Consider the following 18,994-nt stretch of genomic DNA (forward strand, 5'->3'; position numbering starts at 1 on the left):
AAATGAACTTTGCAAGGCTTTCTTAGTTAAGTTTTATAAAATATGGGTCAAAACCTTAAGTGCATAGATGCCTGAAACATGCTTGGGTTGATTTCAAAAGTTGATGGATATCTGTAGCTCCTTGTTCTTCCATTCAAACAACTTTTAACAAGGTTTCCAATGATCTTATCTTGGATGAAACTTAAGGTAGATGGACAGTCATGGTGAAGAAAGGCAAAAGTGTTTTGAAGTAGTATTTTTTGTTGCCTGCTTTCTGTTTGGAAATCTGCTTAGTGCTGCTACAAATTAGACCACTCGCAGAACTTCTATTTTAATGAAGTACAGGCCAAATAATTAAAACTGCAGCAATAAAAGCTGTGGTCATGTCAATGGTAAGGATACACTGAAAAGAACATGTTAAAGCAAAGCAGAACATCATGGATAGAGAAAATGTCTCCATGGCTTAGTGGAAATAAAAATCAGACAACTTAGCTTTCTTGCCAGACCCTCTCCAGGCTCTGGCATTGCTGAAAAATCCCTTACTTGGGTCTGTGTTTCCAAAAACTCTACATATGTATATATACATACATGCATATATGTGTGTGTGTATATATATATACATATATATAGGTGTGGGTATTTATCAATATATATCTGTGCATGTGTACATATGTGAACTTTGACCCCTTCATCTACTTCAGCCTTAAAATTCATCCTGGCTCAGTCCTGCTGTTTCTTTATTGATACTACAGACTCTAGCAAAACCCATGTATTTTCTTTTTTGTCTGGTTTCTTATTTTTGTTATCTCTTGCTTCTGTCAGTGCTTTCCAAATAGAGAAAAACACATCCTGTTTTGAAGATCTCCCAAGGTGAAGATAAGCCATCAAACAGACAACGGGTAAGGAAGAAAGGAGCAATATATGTGTGTGACAAGTGAGTCTCAGCAGTCATGTGTAACATAGATTGTGGTTTAAATAAAATAAATATGTCTATGTATAAAAGATCAGTCACCTTTAAGAAGTGATGTTAAAACATTTTGGGAACAACAGTGATTTAGCTAAAAAAATCGGATTTTAGGGTAGTCTCACATGAAATTGCATAATATATAACTGTGCAAAGAATCTTTTTATCCTTCATGTTCAATGGAGCCTATGATTTGCTCTGCAATCACATGCTTTATATTGAAATAATTCTTTTCCTAGAGGATTTTAAAATTACCAACATTAAACTCAGTTAAGTACCTTATCTTGAAACAAAAGCAGTGAAGTTAAAAATCCCTCTTACTTTTCATGATCCCTGCCATGCTTACATAGAGACTCCAAAGAGCTGATAACTAGGTTCTCTGTGCATGCAGGTCACATATGGGAGAATATGTTATAGTGTTTATATGTGAAAAGATGTTCAACTCAAAATGTGCTACTCTAAAACAGCTTGTCTATAAAGAAAGAAAGCACATATGACAGTTCAAGGATGGTATTTTGTTAATTCATAGAAAAGCCCAGTTTAAATTTCCACAGGATGGAAAGGAAAGTGTGAGACCCTGCTCTGAAATGTTTGTCACTCCCAAAAAGCCAAGTTCAGAATAGCAAGTAAAGATTTCTTTTACTTTTCTCTCCCTGTCTGCCAAATGGGGCAAGCACCTCTAAACAATATGTAAAATTTATCTGAAATGCTGAAGGTGAGGTTTCAGATTCATTCTTCCTGACTCCTTGGGTGTGTGTGACTGCTTGAAATTGGCTTATTTTGAGCAAAAAGGCAACTGAGTTACATTTTTCTTACTCTTCCTTTGAAACGGTGAAAGAGTTAATTTTATTGAGAAAGTGCAAGAATTATAGTGTATGTGTTAGGGATTAAAGATCGGCTATTATAAATTGTCAATCTATAAGCCAACAGCCACTAGCTAGAAGTGCACTTTGACCTTATCCTTATATGTAACAGGAAAGAGCTGTTCTTAGCCCAGACAGGAGGGGACCACTGCGACAGCAGGAGCAGCTGGACAGGGGACACAGAAAATTTTTAATTACATGAGCAATGGATGCAATATTTGGTATAAATAAAGAAGAACATCCAGAGCCCATAAAAGCTGAGGTGCAAGGTAAGTGAAAGAAAATCTGTTCTAATACGTGTTATTACTTTGGTGTTTTCAAATGTGTAAATATTGAAACAGTTTTCCACTCAAGGCAACACTGAAAAGGGAAACTGAGAAAGGGAAAAACAAAAGTGAGTTTTGTTTAAAGGATAGAGCTTTCTGATCTTATTTGTGCCCCGAACTGTGGGATTTTTCTCACTTCATAGGAATTTCTGTGTACTTTTCCAGAAAGTTTGTTTGAAAAGGATTCACAGAAGTTGGTGGCGAGGAACCGAAGTCTAGGGATTTAATCTGGTGACACCTCCTCCCCCATTCTCTGCTCAGAGTTTCAGTTTCTCCTTTCTGTAACCCTTCACTTCCCTCCCTCTGCTTTCAGCTGAGCACATTCTTCCTTGCTTCCTGGAGAGGACTGGCAAAACTGGAACTCTTTAGCAATAGTAAATCTAAACAGAAAAGCAGCCCTGATGCCACAGTGTTCTGTTAAAAAGACAGTTCAGAAGGTAATCCTGTAAAAAATGCAGAGTATCCTCCAGGGAGATAGTTTAAAGTGCCCCTTCTAGGGATGCCCTCTTCCTCACATAGCTTACTATTTTTATTGCTTTTTTATCTTACAGAAGGGGGAGGCAAAGAGTATTTTTTTAAGACAAATTGTCAGAAAAGCAGTTACAAGGGAGATTTCTTATTGAGAACGCTTATTTAGTTGAGAATAAATATATGCTGCATTTTTTATGATATATAGAGAAAGAAATAGCAGGCATCAGTACCAATTTTAAAGTCACTTCCCAAGTAGGAGACTAGAAAGACAATTACAACTTGTGTGACTTTGTTGTTGTTGTACAGTTTAGTGGCTGATTTTGAAAATACTTTGTTTCAAGTCAGATGAAATGCTTTTTTTTTCTAATTTGAGCTGTTTTTATGCCTTTCTAAAATTTTTCACTCCAGATGAAAACTTACTATTGTAACATTTGGAATTATTTTCAGCCAAAGCCATTTATCATATCTGATCCGTATAGAAGAATGGTTTATTCCAGCACAGACTGCATATTTCAGAAATTAAAATAAATTTTACAAAGAACTCTTTCATCCCTAATGACAATTCACCATTTTCCAATTTTGACAACTAAAGGGAAGCTTGACCTCTTTAAATATTTAGCTAGCTCTGGGCTCCGCCAGTATTTTGGCTGTTTTGTTATTCAATACGTACACTGTAAATATGACCCCACACTACTAACATCAGTCATAGTTTAACCCTTGCTTTCCTAAACCTTGTATATCCATGTGATTGTATGAGACAACTCCATTGCTATGATAGCTAATAATCTTCCAAATATTTAGAGATTTTGCTGTGTCACTTTTGTGACTGCAGGCAGTACGGAGAAGTATCATTATTGCTACTTTACATAAAAGTCTAAGGCAAAAAGATACTAGGTCCAGACCTTAAAAGCTATTTAGGTATTTTAGGATGCTGATCGGTACCCAGTGTGATTTACAGAAGTTCTTAAATCCTTAATTGCCACTGAGCTGAATTTTCACCTGAAACCCTTACTAGATGTCCCTTTGCACCATGCTTTTTATCCTGCTTTTTTTTTTTTAATGCCAAAAATGACACTGGATTACACCAGAAGTTTCAGAAGCTGCACCAACTCTCCTGTGCACAAGGGGGACTTTCTTCCCTGTTTATCTCTCCCAGTGAATTGTTTTACTGGCCTGCGCTGGAATGTTTTGAGCATCTTTATTCTGATAGAGAGAAATAATCTCCATACAATTTTTAGCCCCAGATCCAGCAAGATGTTCTCTGAATTGCAGAAATATCTGCTTTTTCTTGAATGATGAGTCCCTAATCAGAGGACAGTTTTACTGGGTTCAAATCCTCCCTGTGTACAAGACCTCAAATGCAGCAGAAGTATTACATTTTTGCTGAGTGATAGGAAAGAATGATTGCAGCAAGACCACGTGCAGTCAGCCCAAACTCAGCGAAAGCACAGATAAAAAGGTTCACTGGGACATGACCAGCAGTTCATTTTTACTGCACGGATTTATGGTCATAAATAGCATTGGTAGGAGCACAAAAGGCCATGCTCACTACACTGCAGTTACCTGAAGTGTTGGAGAAATAGCAGAGACTACAGTGTTCTATTTGCAAATAACAGAAAGCTGTAGGAAGGGAGGGTACAAGAAGTGAAATACTTGTATTTTAAGGCATATAAACAAGCGAAATTTGTTCAGTATTTAATTTTCTCAGCTTTGCATGCCTAATGACGTTCTTTGAATTTTGTTATTGTGTGTGTCAAATGGTAGCTTCATTTATTTCTTGTAGGAATTTGATGTGGAACATTTTGTATTCAAACCTTGACAGGACTTATATATTTTCAGTATAATATTTCTATCCTTTATTTCTGTTTGAAACACCAGCAATAAGATTAGTGTCAGAAAAGCACCACTGAAATGACACTACATTATGTTGTGTAATTTAATTAATGAAATTGTTACTGGAATTCATTTAGCCTGAAGTTTAAATTGATATATTGAAGGCCAATGCAAGTCATATAACCTATAAAATATGCTTATTTCTGATAAGCCCCAGCTTTTCCTGGTATGAGTAAAAGGGTTTAAATGGATTCCTTTAAAATCTGAGTTCAGGAAAGAAAGGTCCAGCTCTATTTACTTCCTGATATTTAGCAAATTACATTCCAGCAATCTCATATTTTTGGTGCAGAATGTTACTAGTGCCATGTTTTTGAGCAGGTCATATTTTAGTTAGACAAAACTCCAATATCACTATATGCTTTTAAAAATCTTGACTTACACGCATAGTCTGTCTGCCTATATGAAATCTGTGCCCTTTGGAAAACTGTCCTATAGCATGCTCATCACCTAAATGAATGGATATTGATATGTCCTTTTTGTTTATAGGTGAGTTGCCTACTTGGTTGCAAGGGATACTTCTCCGAAATGGCCCAGGGATGCACACAATAGGGGACACTAAGTATAACCACTGGTTTGATGGCTTGGCTCTGCTTCATAGCTTTACATTTAAAAATGGTAAGTTGTTGCACATCAGATTTAAAAAACCTCAATAACCCAAGTCTTGGTGTCTTATGTTGCTAATCCTGATTTGAGTTTTGTTATCATTAAAATGTTTTCAGGTCAAAAAATGGGACATGTAGGCTCTATTTGGCTGATTAGTCTGCCACAATTGCCGGTCCAGATAGGCGAGCATTTTCATGTAACTTCTTTCTGAGAGGGAAGGATGGTGCACACCTCAGGAGAGGAATGTCCAAAAGGGGCTATAACTGAACTTCCTGTGTCACCAGATTCTGGAGCTGCTCTAATTTGCTTTAGATGTCCAGTCACTCCAAGTGACCATTAGAGAAAGGCAGCTGCTGGATATCAGGATCTTTCAGACATATCCCTGTCGTCCAACTACAGCTTTTCTCTCCCGTCATGGAAGGAGATGGTATAGAAAGTGCTATGATGGTTCAATGGGCCAGACCGTGATGTGAGAGTAATCCTTTCTGAAACAATTACTGTTTTTGAAGGCCAGCTTCAGGTCATGCAAGTCATGCAAGCAAGACCACAGCTCACTATCTATGCTAAATGAGGGTAAGATTTGCTGCTGCAGCAGTGCACTGTGTCTAACAGCTAATTCCTGCCTCTCATCTGTGCAGTGGAGTGTGAGGGGGTAACTCGCTTTGGTGAAAGTGTCTCTAAACATCCACTTTTCCACTTGCACATCACTCTCACTAGCAAAAGGAGCACCTCTCCAGTGCTGTTATCCAAGATATATTATGTTGTCCTTTTCCCTGGAGTGCCGAAGTTCAATACTGCCTGAATTGCAGAATAGCCTTCAACCACCTCTGAGCAGTCACAGCAGAGTAGCCTTTGCCTTTCACCCAGAGCAGGAAAACCTCTGTTGTTTTAAACCACATCAGCCAAAAGTACCATATTATACAGAGGTTTTTCTGCTGTGGATGAACAGCCTAGTTTCAGGGAAGACTAGCATTCCTCTTTTGGGATTTGGCTGTAGCTATAACAACTGCCAGGAGAGAAACTAGGCCACTGTGTCACTGCACAGATCAAACCTCACTTACATATTCATAACACCCTTACGAGCAGTCCTCTTATTTGACATCCTCATGGAGGGAAAACAGACATCTCCTCTATACAAAACAATATAATTTTCTGTAAATTTTTCAGTTAAAGCATTTTTTGTCTTTTATCTGTTTTACAGTGTGAGGCAGGATGTTTTACATTGTGATTCTTGTTGCAAAAAGTATATACCGGTATATACCCTGTGTATACAAGAAATGTGTTCTACTCCTGCCATCCTCCTTTGCTAGTGTTTATCTTTTAGTTTCCATTTCTGAGGTAGAGCCATTTAATGAAGCTGCAGGAAGTACTTGCCTTAAAAAAATAACCTATAAAGAAATGACCAGTCATTTTGTTTTCTAAACTGTCAGGATATTGTACTTCCCTAAACCAAGCAGAGCTCAGTTAGTTCAAATGTAGAAGTCCGTCAAGTGGGTTAACATAGACTAACCTTCAAACAATTGTTACTCTTATAAACAGCAAAAACTAAATTTTGACAGTGCAGGATATTTACTACTGCCCACAAATAGATGTATAATTGATCATTTTAGCACAGATTGTTTTGGTTTACTGGAAGAGTTTAAGTCCTTCCTTTTCTGTCACCAGTTCCACAGTATTGTCCAAATTTGTTGGGAATCAGGGAAACTAGACAAGCTGAAGTATTGGCTTATCCGTCTCAGCAGGCGCAAGTACAGTTCTGGGTTCCAGAGCTGAAGGAGCCTTATGAAACAGGGATTCAGGGGCACGGCAGAGTTTGTTTTATTGCAGCCTTTTCTTAGCTGAAGGACATCCAGTTGAGAAATTCCTTCTCTGTCTGTCTGTGCTAATGTTCTAAAGAACTCAGTGTGAAATGTGACTGAAACCTGTTTGGCCTTTGTCAGGTGAAGTTTACTACAGAAGTAAATATCTCCGAAGTGATACATACAATTGCAATGTAGAAGCAAACAGAATCGTGGTGTCTGAATTTGGAACTATGGCTTATCCAGATCCATGCAAAAACATATTTGCCAAGTAAGCAATGCTTTTTCCAACAAGATTCTGCTATCCACTTCTCTCTCCAACACGGATGTCTTTGTTTACCCTGTGCACATATTTACAAATATTAAATTTGTGTTGTAAACTTTCAACTGCCAAATACTGATGAGGCCAGCAAATATCTTCTCTCTCTGAATCTCAGACAGCACCATGCATTCTATGGGTTATTCTAAGACAAATATTTTAAATTCATTTTATCAATAATTTTGTCTGTTTTATTCAGTATTGCAAGTAAATTTTGTTGTAATTTTGGAAAAGCAAATATTTTCCTTTTTAAATGTTTCACAAAAATTTATAAATATGAAACTTTTGAAGGAGAGAAGCAGTAAGAAAGGAAGGAAAAGATGAAGAGATAGGAGGGAATTAGTGCAAAGTTTCCTCAGCAAAAGGAAGAAAATCATCCATAACTGAAAAAAAAATTCAAAGAAATTTTTTATTCTTTTAAAGTCCATTTTTACCAAAAAAGAAACTGATGAAAAATCTCAGTTGTTTGGTGTAGATGTAGACATGCACAGTGCTTTGAAGGACTGCACCCATAGGAGCCTGAAGTAATCTTATGTTCAAAATCAGAACCACTTGGAGTCATTGCAATAGTTCCTTTCATACCTTTAGAAATGATCAGAGCGTATGTATGAGAAATCGTATGAAATCATAACTGTGATAAGGAATAACACTAGGAACAAAAATACACTACAAGGGAGATATGAATCCATTGTGAAAGCATATCTGAAAAACCTATCAGCTTTTAGGTAGAAACTGTTGGGCAAGTTCTCAAAATGTTTGCACGCCTGAGTGTATAATTAGCCTTGTTAAATATCTCCTTGTTAAATATCTCACAGCTGTCAGCAGGACTGGATGGGGCTGCCCATTTGTGCATGGAAAAGCAGTCACGTGCATATTCTCAATCCTAGGGCTGGCTAAGGGCATTCAAGAAGTCCATGACCTCCATCCCAGCCCTTTCCACAGGGGAGCGTGAGAGGAGCCAGAAAAGGGCTCAGCGATGAGAGACGAACCCAGCTCCCTTGCCTTGCCACTGTGCACAGCCCACACTGCCCATGGTGACTGCTGCTTTGTACAGGGTACAGGCTAGTAAAACTGCTGCTTCTCCCAAGGACTAATGAACCAATATGAAATTTGCATTTGTACAGGGCTTTCTGTTACTTGTCTCACACCATTCCTGAGTTCACAGACAACTGCCTGATCAACATTATGAAAACTGGGGATGATTTTTATGCTACCAGTGAGACTAACTTCATCAGGAGAATTAATCCGCAGACTCTGGAGACACTAGAGAAGGTATAAATAAATGACTGTCTGTCATGGTTCCTTGTCTGCTAACGAGTGCAATTTCATCCTGACTCATAAGGCTTCTTTAACACTCACAAAATCGGAAAGATGCTTCACTTCTTCTACTATTTCATTACTGACATAGTAAACTTTTTTGAAATCATGGTAAAGTGAGATAGTAGAGATACCAGATCTTTTAAGAACTTATGAGTTCACAAGTACTTTACACTGTTCAAAGTATAAATCCCAGGCAGGTGAAGGAAAAGCTTGGCTTTTGGCAATTTCATTTATACATAATCTCACAAGGCTGCAGGCATAATGCCATATCTCATGCTTATGACAGACATCTAATTATTTTGGATTAGTCCCATTTTTATGCTACTGTAGTTATCTTTATAACAAACCAAGTGATTTATATAATTAACAATAAATTCAGTAGGTCAATTATATCACTACTTTTCAAGTACCTTATGCAAGATATTGCTTAATTATTAAAAGCAAATCTTGACATATTAAAATATGCATTGAAGTTTTTTTTTTCTAGCAAGAAGTACAGTTTGAGTAAAATTTCCAAGCTTTAAAGAGAATAGAAATCTTTTTGTTCTAGAAAATTGCTAGACTCACAGCCCTATTGAATAAACTGCATTCAGGATGAAATGGGCATTTGCAGAGTAACTTCTTTAACCAATCTTTCTGTTGTGTTACAGAGCTGCAAGGGAGAGATGAATGTAATTCAGATTCCGTAACTTGTTCTAGCCTTAAATTACGAAATTGTCTGAGTGCCTGCTTAAGTCATTTGACTTAAACATTTAACCTCAAGCCTTTTTGAATGTGGGGCACCATAGAAGGCTGACCAGTGCTAAAAAGCTAGCGGACTGCATATTTTAGCTGTGATGTTCAATATACTTACTTAGATATCTCTAATATCTTCTGTTGTGTCATTTGCCAGGTTGACTATAACAAATATGTAGCTGTAAACGTGGCAACTTCTCACCCGCACTATGACAGTGCTGGAAATGTTCTCAACATGGGTACTTCCATAGTTGATAAAGGGAAGACAAAATACATTCTTTTTAAGATTCCTTCATCTGTGCCAGGTAAGATATGGCTTCTATCAGTATTTCTTAGAAACTTGTTAGTAATTTCTTCTGAGGTTAAGGGGCTGTGACACAATTCTTCTAAAAACTGATTGTGTTTATTTTCTTAATGTTAACTTAGTGTGAACTTAATGAACTTAACTGCTTAACTTGTCTGGGTATTTGCTATTAGAAAGGTTCCTATTAAGTACTACATAAGCAGGGTATTTTCATTAGGAAGAACATTGCTTTTAGAAGAATTTGTCTCTATTTGTAGCTTTCCACCCTGTATTGTGATGCGCAGATGGAGGATGAACAGAAACAATTCTATCTATCAGGCAGTGTCTTGTAATTTGAGGTTGTAAATTTTAAATTTTTTTATAAATGAAGATGCTTTTAAAATGCTGATACTGCAATTATAGAGAAGCATAATACCTAATATTACCAATATCTGATTTAGAGTTCATTCCTCACTAACCTGGCCTATGCTAGGCCTTGCTGACATACTGTCATTTTTTCACACAGCAAATTACTTGCTCTTTTCCCTGCAACACAGTCCTTTTACTTTCTTTGTTTAACACCAGCTGCTAATGTGATGTCTGTCCTCTTGCCTGAATGATCAAGAGGCCTTCCATAATTGAAAGACAAGTTCATCATTAAGCCTTTCTATCTGGGGCTGAAAGAAAGTCAATAGAAATCAAATAGGGACATCTCTTAGCAATAAGTTCACAGCCATGGGGGCATTTGAGCCCCCTTGTAAAGCTGCCAATTTAATTGAACAACTTTCTCCTCTGTGCTGGAACTTCTGAAGACAGTAGCCAATGGAATCAAATACTGAGACACGGGGTCTCTGCCTAAATGTGTCTGGCACTGCGCTCTTACTGAGTGACTTCATTCAGGCACAAACTTCCCTGCTAATTCTTCAGGAGGGAAAGAGCCATGTTCTTAATGGGAAAATGTAAAGACAACTGAGAGGAATGTCCTCCATACGTGGGAGTAACCCAAACACAACCACTTGCTTGGAATTTAGTATAAATACTTTATTTTTATTATTTATGTTCAGAAAAGGAAAAGAAGAACTCTTGCTTTAAACACCTGGAAGTGGTGTGCTCCATTCCTTCTCGCTCTCTTCTCCATCCAAGTTACTACCACAGCTTCGGAATCACGGAAAATTATATTATCTTCATAGAGCAGCCGTTCAGACTAGATATTGTCAAAATGGCAACTGCCTATATCCGAGGTGTGAACTGGGCTTCCTGCCTTGCCTATCATAAGGAAGATAAGGTACTTTTCCTAATGCTGACCAGTGGAGTCAACCAGGCCAATAACCCCTTCCACGCTGTTCTGTCTTTCGTATGGTTCATTAATTTCAGTAATCCCTCTTTTTCCCTCAGTCCCTGACTTTCATGCTGTACATTTTTTTAGAAGTTGTATGTTTTTGAATACTATCCCCCCATATCCAGAAATTTCACAAATAAATGCCTGACTGAAGTGCTTGAGAAAGACAATACTATTTGGCATTACTTGGCCAGGACAGAAAATAGTGTGGATAAGATCTGCTCTAGATCCATGGTACCAGATAGAAGAGCCAGGTTGGTGGAAATCCCTGGATCCAACAAAAGAATAGTCTTTCACTGTGGAAACTGAGGAAGAAAACTGTTTTCTGAGGACCTTGTTTACACATGCTATGGCCATCAATACATGGGGCATGTTGGGGTGGAAGGCACCAGCAAAGAGCATGGCAAAGACTCTAGCCTGAGGCAGAATGATGCAACTTGAAAACAGACTGGGGATTTTCCAGCTTTTACTGGAAAACTTCAATCCTCAGATTAGCCCAAACACAAGAAGGTGCAGAAGTGTTTTAAACTCATTTTGCTCCTGCATTTTTTGGTCTTTAAGTTAGTATCTCTTGTCTCCTAGCAGCAAATCCTCAATTCTTAACAAGCTTCAGTAGAATCAAACAATGCACTAGATTGTAGATGACTTCTAGTAGAATAAAAGTTCTACTAAATAGCTATTTGCTGACTGTGAATGGTTTTAAACAAGTTTGTTTGCTACCTTTCAGACCTGGTTTCACTTTGTAGACAAGAAGACCAAAAAAGATGTATCCAAGTTTTATACTGATGCCATGGTGCTTTTTCACCATGTTAATGCTTATGAAGAAGATGGCCACATTATTTTTGATATTATTGCCTATGCAGACAATAGCCTGTATGATATGTTCTATTTAAAAAACTTAAACAAAGACTTTGAAGAAAACACCAAGCTTAACTCCGTGCCAATCTGCAAGCGATTCGTTGTTCCTCTGCAGTACGACAAGGTAGAAAGAAAATGGCTTTTTATCTGCTCTTTGATTTAAAATACATTAATGTGAGTAATGAATGTGAATTATTAGTTGCCAGCCCTTGTGTACAAATTTCTGATTCTCTGAAAGTAACATGTTCACAAAGTATGTAGGAGTTTTGTCTGCTTTGTGTGAGAAATGGCAATGAGCAGTTGGACACAGAGATATGTGGATCTAGGTTCTGATATCTTCCATGATGGAGACAGGGCTATTTAGCATACATAATTTTCTTATCAGTGGGATTATTTGTAAAATGCTATCAAATATAAGCAGATATATCAACCTGGATGTTGAATGGCAAGGCATGCATGAGGTTTTGAATAATCAGTCTCTTCCACTTTACTGGACACCTATATAGAATGTACTCACACTCCCAATTGTTGCAATAGTTTTATTAAAATTATAAGATTTCATTTAAGTGTGAGATTTACCAGCAAGAGGAAAGATCTTCTCTTTCGATTTAATTTAAAACATCATTTTACATCATTGTTTGCATGAAAAATTTTATACTGCCCAGCAACTTTGGAAATTTCTGCCTGATGCATTTGGAATGGATAATACTTTTTCTTACTGTGTCCTAGAATCTTGCTTTTGTTAATGTCCCAAAAACAATCATGTAGCAATGACAGACAAGGTTTTGGGTCACACCAGATATCCAGCCTACACTGCAATCTTAAGAATTCAGCAACAGTGTACTGAGAAAGTACCATTCAAGCTATGAATGTAGCTTTTCTTTAAAATAAATATTGGGGTTTACTCATTTTATAATATAAAATAGCATCACTTTATTAGATATGCTGTACCTCATATTGTGCTAACTTAGAATATTACTAGAGTAAACTATCAGCAAATTAAAAACAGGAATGCATAATACCTATTTTTGCACTTGATCTATAGCACGTGCAAAAACATAACTTCTGATGACTTACAGTGGAAATTTGATATCTGATATGACTCCTTTAAGCCCATCTTCATAAATTAAATTCACAAACAATGTAATCCATTTATTGTGTTTTTAGCCATGTCCACATAAACCTTTCTAAAAGGCTCGCTGTGATTCAAAATGGTTAAGCTATGCTCTGTTAAAATCATACGAGTGTAACAAGATTTCTAATGAAATGGTCAGAGTCTAATGTTACAGCATAAATGCCATTAAGAAACATCTTCTTGAGGCTGGATTATTTGTTTAATCCCAAAAATGTATATATTAATATCAAACCTCATGAAAAATCTAAATTAGAAGCATATTCTTAGAAACACATTAGGTTTTCAGGATATGTCTTTTTCAGGATGCAGAAGTCGGTTCTAATTTAGTCACATTTCCATCTACTGCAACTGCTATAAAAGAAAAAGATGGCAGCATCTATTGCCAACCTGAAATATTATGCGAAGGTGAGACATTCATTAAACAAATCTCAAATATATCTTCTTACACATAGGTGCACTCTAATACTGTCTGATAGCTGTTTGCATATGTAAGGTCTTTTTAAAACTAAAAGAAATGAAACTTTCAAATCATATGTTTTGTGTAGATATTGACAATGTCTTTCTCTTCTTCCTTACTTCCCTCCATTGAGTCTATCCAATAATATAAGACTCTGGATCTGCACAGTAGTTCAGGAACGATTCACAGGCAGAATGCAGAAATCAAGGTCATAAATTGGGGCATAAATGAATTATTGATACTGATAGTGATAATAGTACGCTAGTTCTAGAAACATTTATATTTAAAAAGTTTAAAATATCATTGCGTCAAAGTCAGAGATCTTAACCATGCAAATTGTTGAGATCTCTCTATTCTTACTGATGACCTGCAAAGCCAAAAGGAGGACAAATCAGGTATTTATCAAAGGTGAAATCGTTGAAATTTCTGAAGTTAAATCAGTTTTATATTGGTATAGGGTCCCAAGTTTGATCTTATAACTATTATTATGGCTTGCAAATCTACCTATTATAAAGAGTAACTTCAGTTAAATATGCCTGTTATAAAAAGTAACTTCAGTTATGTGCTGTATTTTATAAAGATTGCCTTTGAAAGTGGATTTTAAGCTTTTTTTTGAAGTAGTAATCTCATGTATGTATGAAAACAGTAATTTCATGTATTTATGGAAAAAAAGAAATACAGTACTCGTAATTTCTATCTAATGAATCCCTAAGAATGAAATATTCTCATTTTTGCAGTCACAACCCAAGCTTAATCGTTCTGTGTTAATATCCATCTTCAGCGTTTTAGAAATACATACCAAATCTGTGAACTATCTATTTTAAATGCTGTCAGAGTATTTCATAAGACAATATTTCCTGAAGATTGCCATATGTAAATATGCAGTTAATCTTTTTTTTTCTTGTGTTTTTAAGTCTTGAGTTTTATTTTACCCAGGGATAGAGCTGCCTCGCATCAACTATGACTATAATGGCAAGAAATACAGATATGTCTTTGCAACAGGAGTCCAGTGGAGTCCAGTTCCTACAAAGGTATAATTAACATTTATAAAGCCAGGAACTGTATTTATAGAACACAAATCAAATTTAAGCAGTTATAGTAGACTATGCTTTATCAGTCTGGCCCAAAGTATATCCTAACTGCAGCAACACATGCAAATTAAGATTGTGTGGGTCTGAGGCCAGAACGGAAACTGCTAAATCTTGGTTCTCCTCTGAATACAACTGAACTAGAAGCAAACCCCTTTTCTTTAACAAGTTAAAGCTTCTAAAGGACAACAGTGCAGTTAAATACTGTGTTCATAAAGTTAGCACTTGTAAGCAAGGGGATGAAAAGTTGGACGTACATGTTAGCTTACCTGTATGACTAAAAACAGCCTCACTGGGTCAAACTATCAGCCCGTATAAAACAATATTTCTTAATTTTATTAGCTTAAAATCTGGAACATTATAATCAACTGTTATGAACATGTAGTTCCATAAGCAGCAGAACAAATGAAGACTGCTTTCTTATGGAAGTGTCTTGAAATTGGATTATCTGGCATTCAATAATGAGTGAGTTTCTGTTAAAGCTTTTCCCATTGCTGGGTCATACACATGAAGAGAAGCATGAATTGTCTAAATTCTAATAAGGTAAGCTCATGTTGCACCATTTCCCTCAAGAAGTACTAATAAATTCAGGCTTCTTTACCCACCTTCATATTTCCACAAAGGCTGTTGGAACACAGTGGTTTCCAAGACCTCCACTTCTCTGCTAAATAGGGCTGAGCTGCTGTTAATGTGCCAAAGGCCACCAAGGAAAGGGTAGGGGAAAGGAACAGGAGTACTAGACGGATACACATCTGTATTAAATAAGTTTTTTTTTCCTCTAGGAAACCTAACTAAAAAAGAATTATCTCATTTTTCAGAAAGCGTTATCTTTTGCTAGAAAACTATCTGTGGATTAGAGGACAGCAAATGCATCGTTTTTGTATGCATGATGCCAACTTTTCAGTAGATATCCTAGAGTACAAATAGATTAAGATGCAAAATATTATTAATTGAAGGTAAGAGAGTTGTAGAGACAAACTCACTCTTTATAATTATTGTTCCATCAGAAGTGACTCTAAGGCAGAGCAAATCATGTTCACTGTTGGTTCTTGTATATAATTATCACAACTGATTACAAAATAAAGCTGGATTTCTGCATGATGCAAGAAAATTTATTGCAGCACATCTGACAATAGCTCAAGCAAATCTGCAAGTTTGTGATTTCTAGTACAGATAATCCCTGTTTGACTTAAATATAATCAAAATTGGTATTAGAAGATTTTTTTTCTCACATTGGTTTATCTTTTATGAATGCAAGCACAGCAACAACCATGTATCATGGTAAAGGCTATCAGGGAAATGTCTGTCGTCTCGGTTACAGGAGAAAATTCAAATTCTTCCATGAGTTGAAATTAATTTGAATACTTTCATTTTTGTATGAAAGTGTTCTTCTGATTAAAGTTCAAAGGGGAAAAGAATAGAACTGGATCTGGATGAGTAGAGAGAAGGCTGTAACAGAACTGCACTCAAAATGCCATGCCTCCACAGTGGAAATTGGTTTGGTCAGGCCGTTGGCCCATTAATGAGATCAAAATCTGTACTCAGTTCCTTCCGTTAATACCAGTATTTGTGTGGAATTCTTTCCCCATTGGTTTAGTCTTTACACATCACTGTTAAGACCTTTGTTCTGGTGTGTATCCCCTACTTAGCAATGCAAGGTCTTGATAAACACTGAGGTAACATCAAAAGGAAAATAACTCACAGGATTAGAAATTGGAAGTTTCAAATCCTGTTCCCTGCTTTACTACTGAATTGCAGTGATTTGGGGCAAGTCACTTAAATGTTGTCTTGTACTCTTCCTCTGTATAGCGAGGGTATTAGTTACCCATGATGCACGATTCTCCCATGATCTATTAATATTTCTAAAATACTTGAAGTCCATAAATGAAAAAAGAATCCAATTATAATACAGTAAAATGGTATCGATGTCTTTTAAGACCTTTATAGAACAGTCTCTATAAAATAAAAATAAGATTTTGTGATTATGCAGCCACTAAATATGATTCCGAAGTTTAAAATTTTTCAGATGTTTCCTCCTTGTGCTGCCACATCCCTTGTTGCTCCTTAACTCCTAGCATTGATCCCCCGTTCTAGCACTCTGTTCCTGTTGTACCTTTGGAATAAAGCAGTAACTGGTTTACTGACTTTTTTTTTTTTTGGTCACAATAATTTAGATTGTAAAATTTAATGTCCAGACAAAGGAAATGCTCCACTGGAGAGAAGACCATTGCTGGCCATCTGAGCCCGTTTTTGTTCCCAGTCCTAATGCAAGAGAAGAGGATGATGGTAAAAAAAAAAGACAACATTCCAAAAGTTGGGGTTACATTTAATTTTTACATTAAATCTTAAAAGCTTTTCTGCTGTCAGTTATAACAAGAAAGTTGGGTCAGTGATTGATGTTTCTACAGTGAGATTAAAACTAGCACAAACCATTTACTCCTGGCAGACAAAAAACAACACAGCAGTAGAGCAAAATCAACTTGAGTGAACTCCCAAGCTAGTCATAAACAATCAAAACAGCACTGCTCAGGACTTTCCAGATAGCCACTTGGGGCTGGTATTTATCAAGAGGTTAGAGCAGCTGGAGCTTTAGAAAGGCAGCGTTGTTACAGATCAGAGCACGAAGCAGCACTGCAAGCATCCCTGTCATCTCTATCCAGTTCTGTTCTGGGGTGACTCCCTGCAATGGTAAATGACAAATAGCTGAAGGGATGTGCCCCAAGCTTCACTACTCAGCTGCCCAACAGAACTGCCAGGGACACAATTCAGGGTTTGTTTGCTTCTTTCCTTCTTAAGAAACTGCAGACAGACCAGAAAACGGCACAGAAAACAGCCATTGACTAGTTCTTTAGCACTCTGTTAGACTTCACCTAGTAAGCACTCTGAGTTTGTATCCTAAAACTCTGAGGAAACAAGAATTTTTTCCAGATACTGTTATCTTTTCTGTTCGATTTAACTAGCATGTCCTTCTAATTCTTCATTTATATGTCACAGGTGTTGTTTTGACCTGTATTGTGATGTCTGATCCAAACAAAGCACCCTTTCTACTTGTCTTGGATGCTAAAACGTTCAAAGAATTGGGCCGAGCCACAGTAAATGCAGAAATGCATCTGGACCTGCATGGAATCTTTATACCAGAGAAAGATGTGAAGACTGAGACTGAGTAAAATGCTACTTATCCTATCATATAGACTGAGACAACTTTTTTTACTGTATATGGACTAATATCCCTTTCACCATTCAGGACAACCTTATCTTCTGACAAGAAATTACTATCTCTCTTAATTACTTATTCTTAAATAACTATATATAATATCTTATAAGAGATAACAATAACTTTTATTACAAATAATGATATGCGCAATTGGTACATAACTCTTCCAAAAGAAGAATCATCAGTATTAAAAAAAGCGCTAATGTTGTATACAACTTGTGGAGCAGGGAATAGGAGAGGAAGGTAAAAAGAAAATTTTTATTTGAGTAGAATATATTTTTTTGGAGCAAATGGAATATTGTATTTATAGTATGATATATGGCATGAGTCATGTCTGCAGCTCACGTAATTTTTTTGGATTGTTTCAAGACTGCAGATCCTGGTGAAAGTTCTTCCCTGCCAGAAAACCTCAAAGTAAACTATTTGCTATGATACTAATAATTCATGGCAATGCATTTTATTGGTGCTTGATATCTTAAACTCTGATATAACCAAAGTTAAATATTATACTGAGGTGCTACATCAATTTATTGCCTAAAGAATCTGCTTTGCTAATAGTGTTATGGTATATTTTTTCCTTTTTATGATGACAAAAATAAATAACTTGAAATAGAATATATGGTTTTATGTAGCATTCAATTACACTTCAGCAGTATTCAATCCTAATGCTATAAACAGTTTGTATTTAAATCAGTTTTGCTTGGGGAGAATATCTGATATGACATTTAAAGTAATTAGATGATTACACTGTCTAAAAGATAAATAGAAAGGTAATATTTGTTAATATTGTTAATTGTCTTTTTGTCTCTTTGTTAAAAACAATACGCATATGAATGAGAAGAGTGTATTTCTAGCATAACTCAGATGACACACGTTCAACAAATTGTTTAGGTAAAAGAGCGAAAGACAATGTAGACCTCATCTGAACCACTCAGTAGCTAAAACTACAGTCTGTTGTTGTTCTCTCTAGGCATTTGCACTATTATCTGCTCAGGATCTTTCTGTTGAAGAAAACTAGCTATACCTCTATCCATGCTGGGTGTTCATTTGGTCTGTATGTGTCATCACATGATTTGGGTATCTTTAACTCTTCAATATATCCATCATCACAGCATCTCTGCCACTCGCTCTTTTTTACAGGTAGGAAACAGAATGAAATCATTGTCATTTACTATCTACCCATCAGATGAGAATCTGGCCTTTGATGACTTGCTCATGATTGTATAAAATGTTTATGGCAGAGCAGAAATTGAGCCAACATCTCCCACGGTTCTTGCTTGCACTGTAACAACTGCACCTCCCTTTCTCTGCTTAAGTCTATACAGTGTGTAAGCATAAAGAATATACA

General features: G+C 36.5%; 1 protein-coding gene across 3 annotated transcripts; it reads left to right on the forward strand.

The window, feature by feature from the left end:
• Positions 1-1,916: 1,916 nt before the first annotated feature.
• BCO1 (beta-carotene oxygenase 1) lies at positions 1,917-18,261 on the forward strand. 3 transcript variants are annotated; one of them, XR_010391481.1, is made up of 11 exons: positions 1,917-2,075; positions 4,983-5,111; positions 7,040-7,169; positions 8,342-8,489; positions 9,430-9,577; positions 10,620-10,840; positions 11,622-11,876; positions 13,190-13,292; positions 14,281-14,375; positions 15,251-15,388; positions 16,607-16,719. XR_010391481.1 is itself a non-coding variant. In XM_026092597.2 (11 exons), the coding sequence occupies exons 1-11, from the start codon at positions 2,012-2,014 to the stop codon at positions 17,597-17,599; spliced, it is 1,578 nt and encodes a 525-aa protein (XP_025948382.1). In that variant the 5' UTR covers positions 1,919-2,011; the 3' UTR covers positions 17,600-18,261. The 3 variants fall into 3 exon arrangements, 2 of the variants coding, with proteins under 2 accessions (XP_064375816.1, XP_025948382.1); XM_026092597.2 differs by lacking the exon at positions 15,251-15,388 and adding an exon at positions 17,427-18,261 and having other exon boundaries at positions 1,919-2,075; positions 16,607-16,718; XM_064519746.1 differs by lacking the exon at positions 16,607-16,719 and having other exon boundaries at positions 15,251-16,014.
• Positions 18,262-18,994: the final 733 nt, after the last annotated feature.

This window comes from Dromaius novaehollandiae, chromosome 13, assembly GCF_036370855.1.
Source record: "Dromaius novaehollandiae isolate bDroNov1 chromosome 13, bDroNov1.hap1, whole genome shotgun sequence".
In the NCBI taxonomy this organism is placed as follows: domain Eukaryota; kingdom Metazoa; phylum Chordata; class Aves; order Casuariiformes; family Dromaiidae; genus Dromaius; species Dromaius novaehollandiae.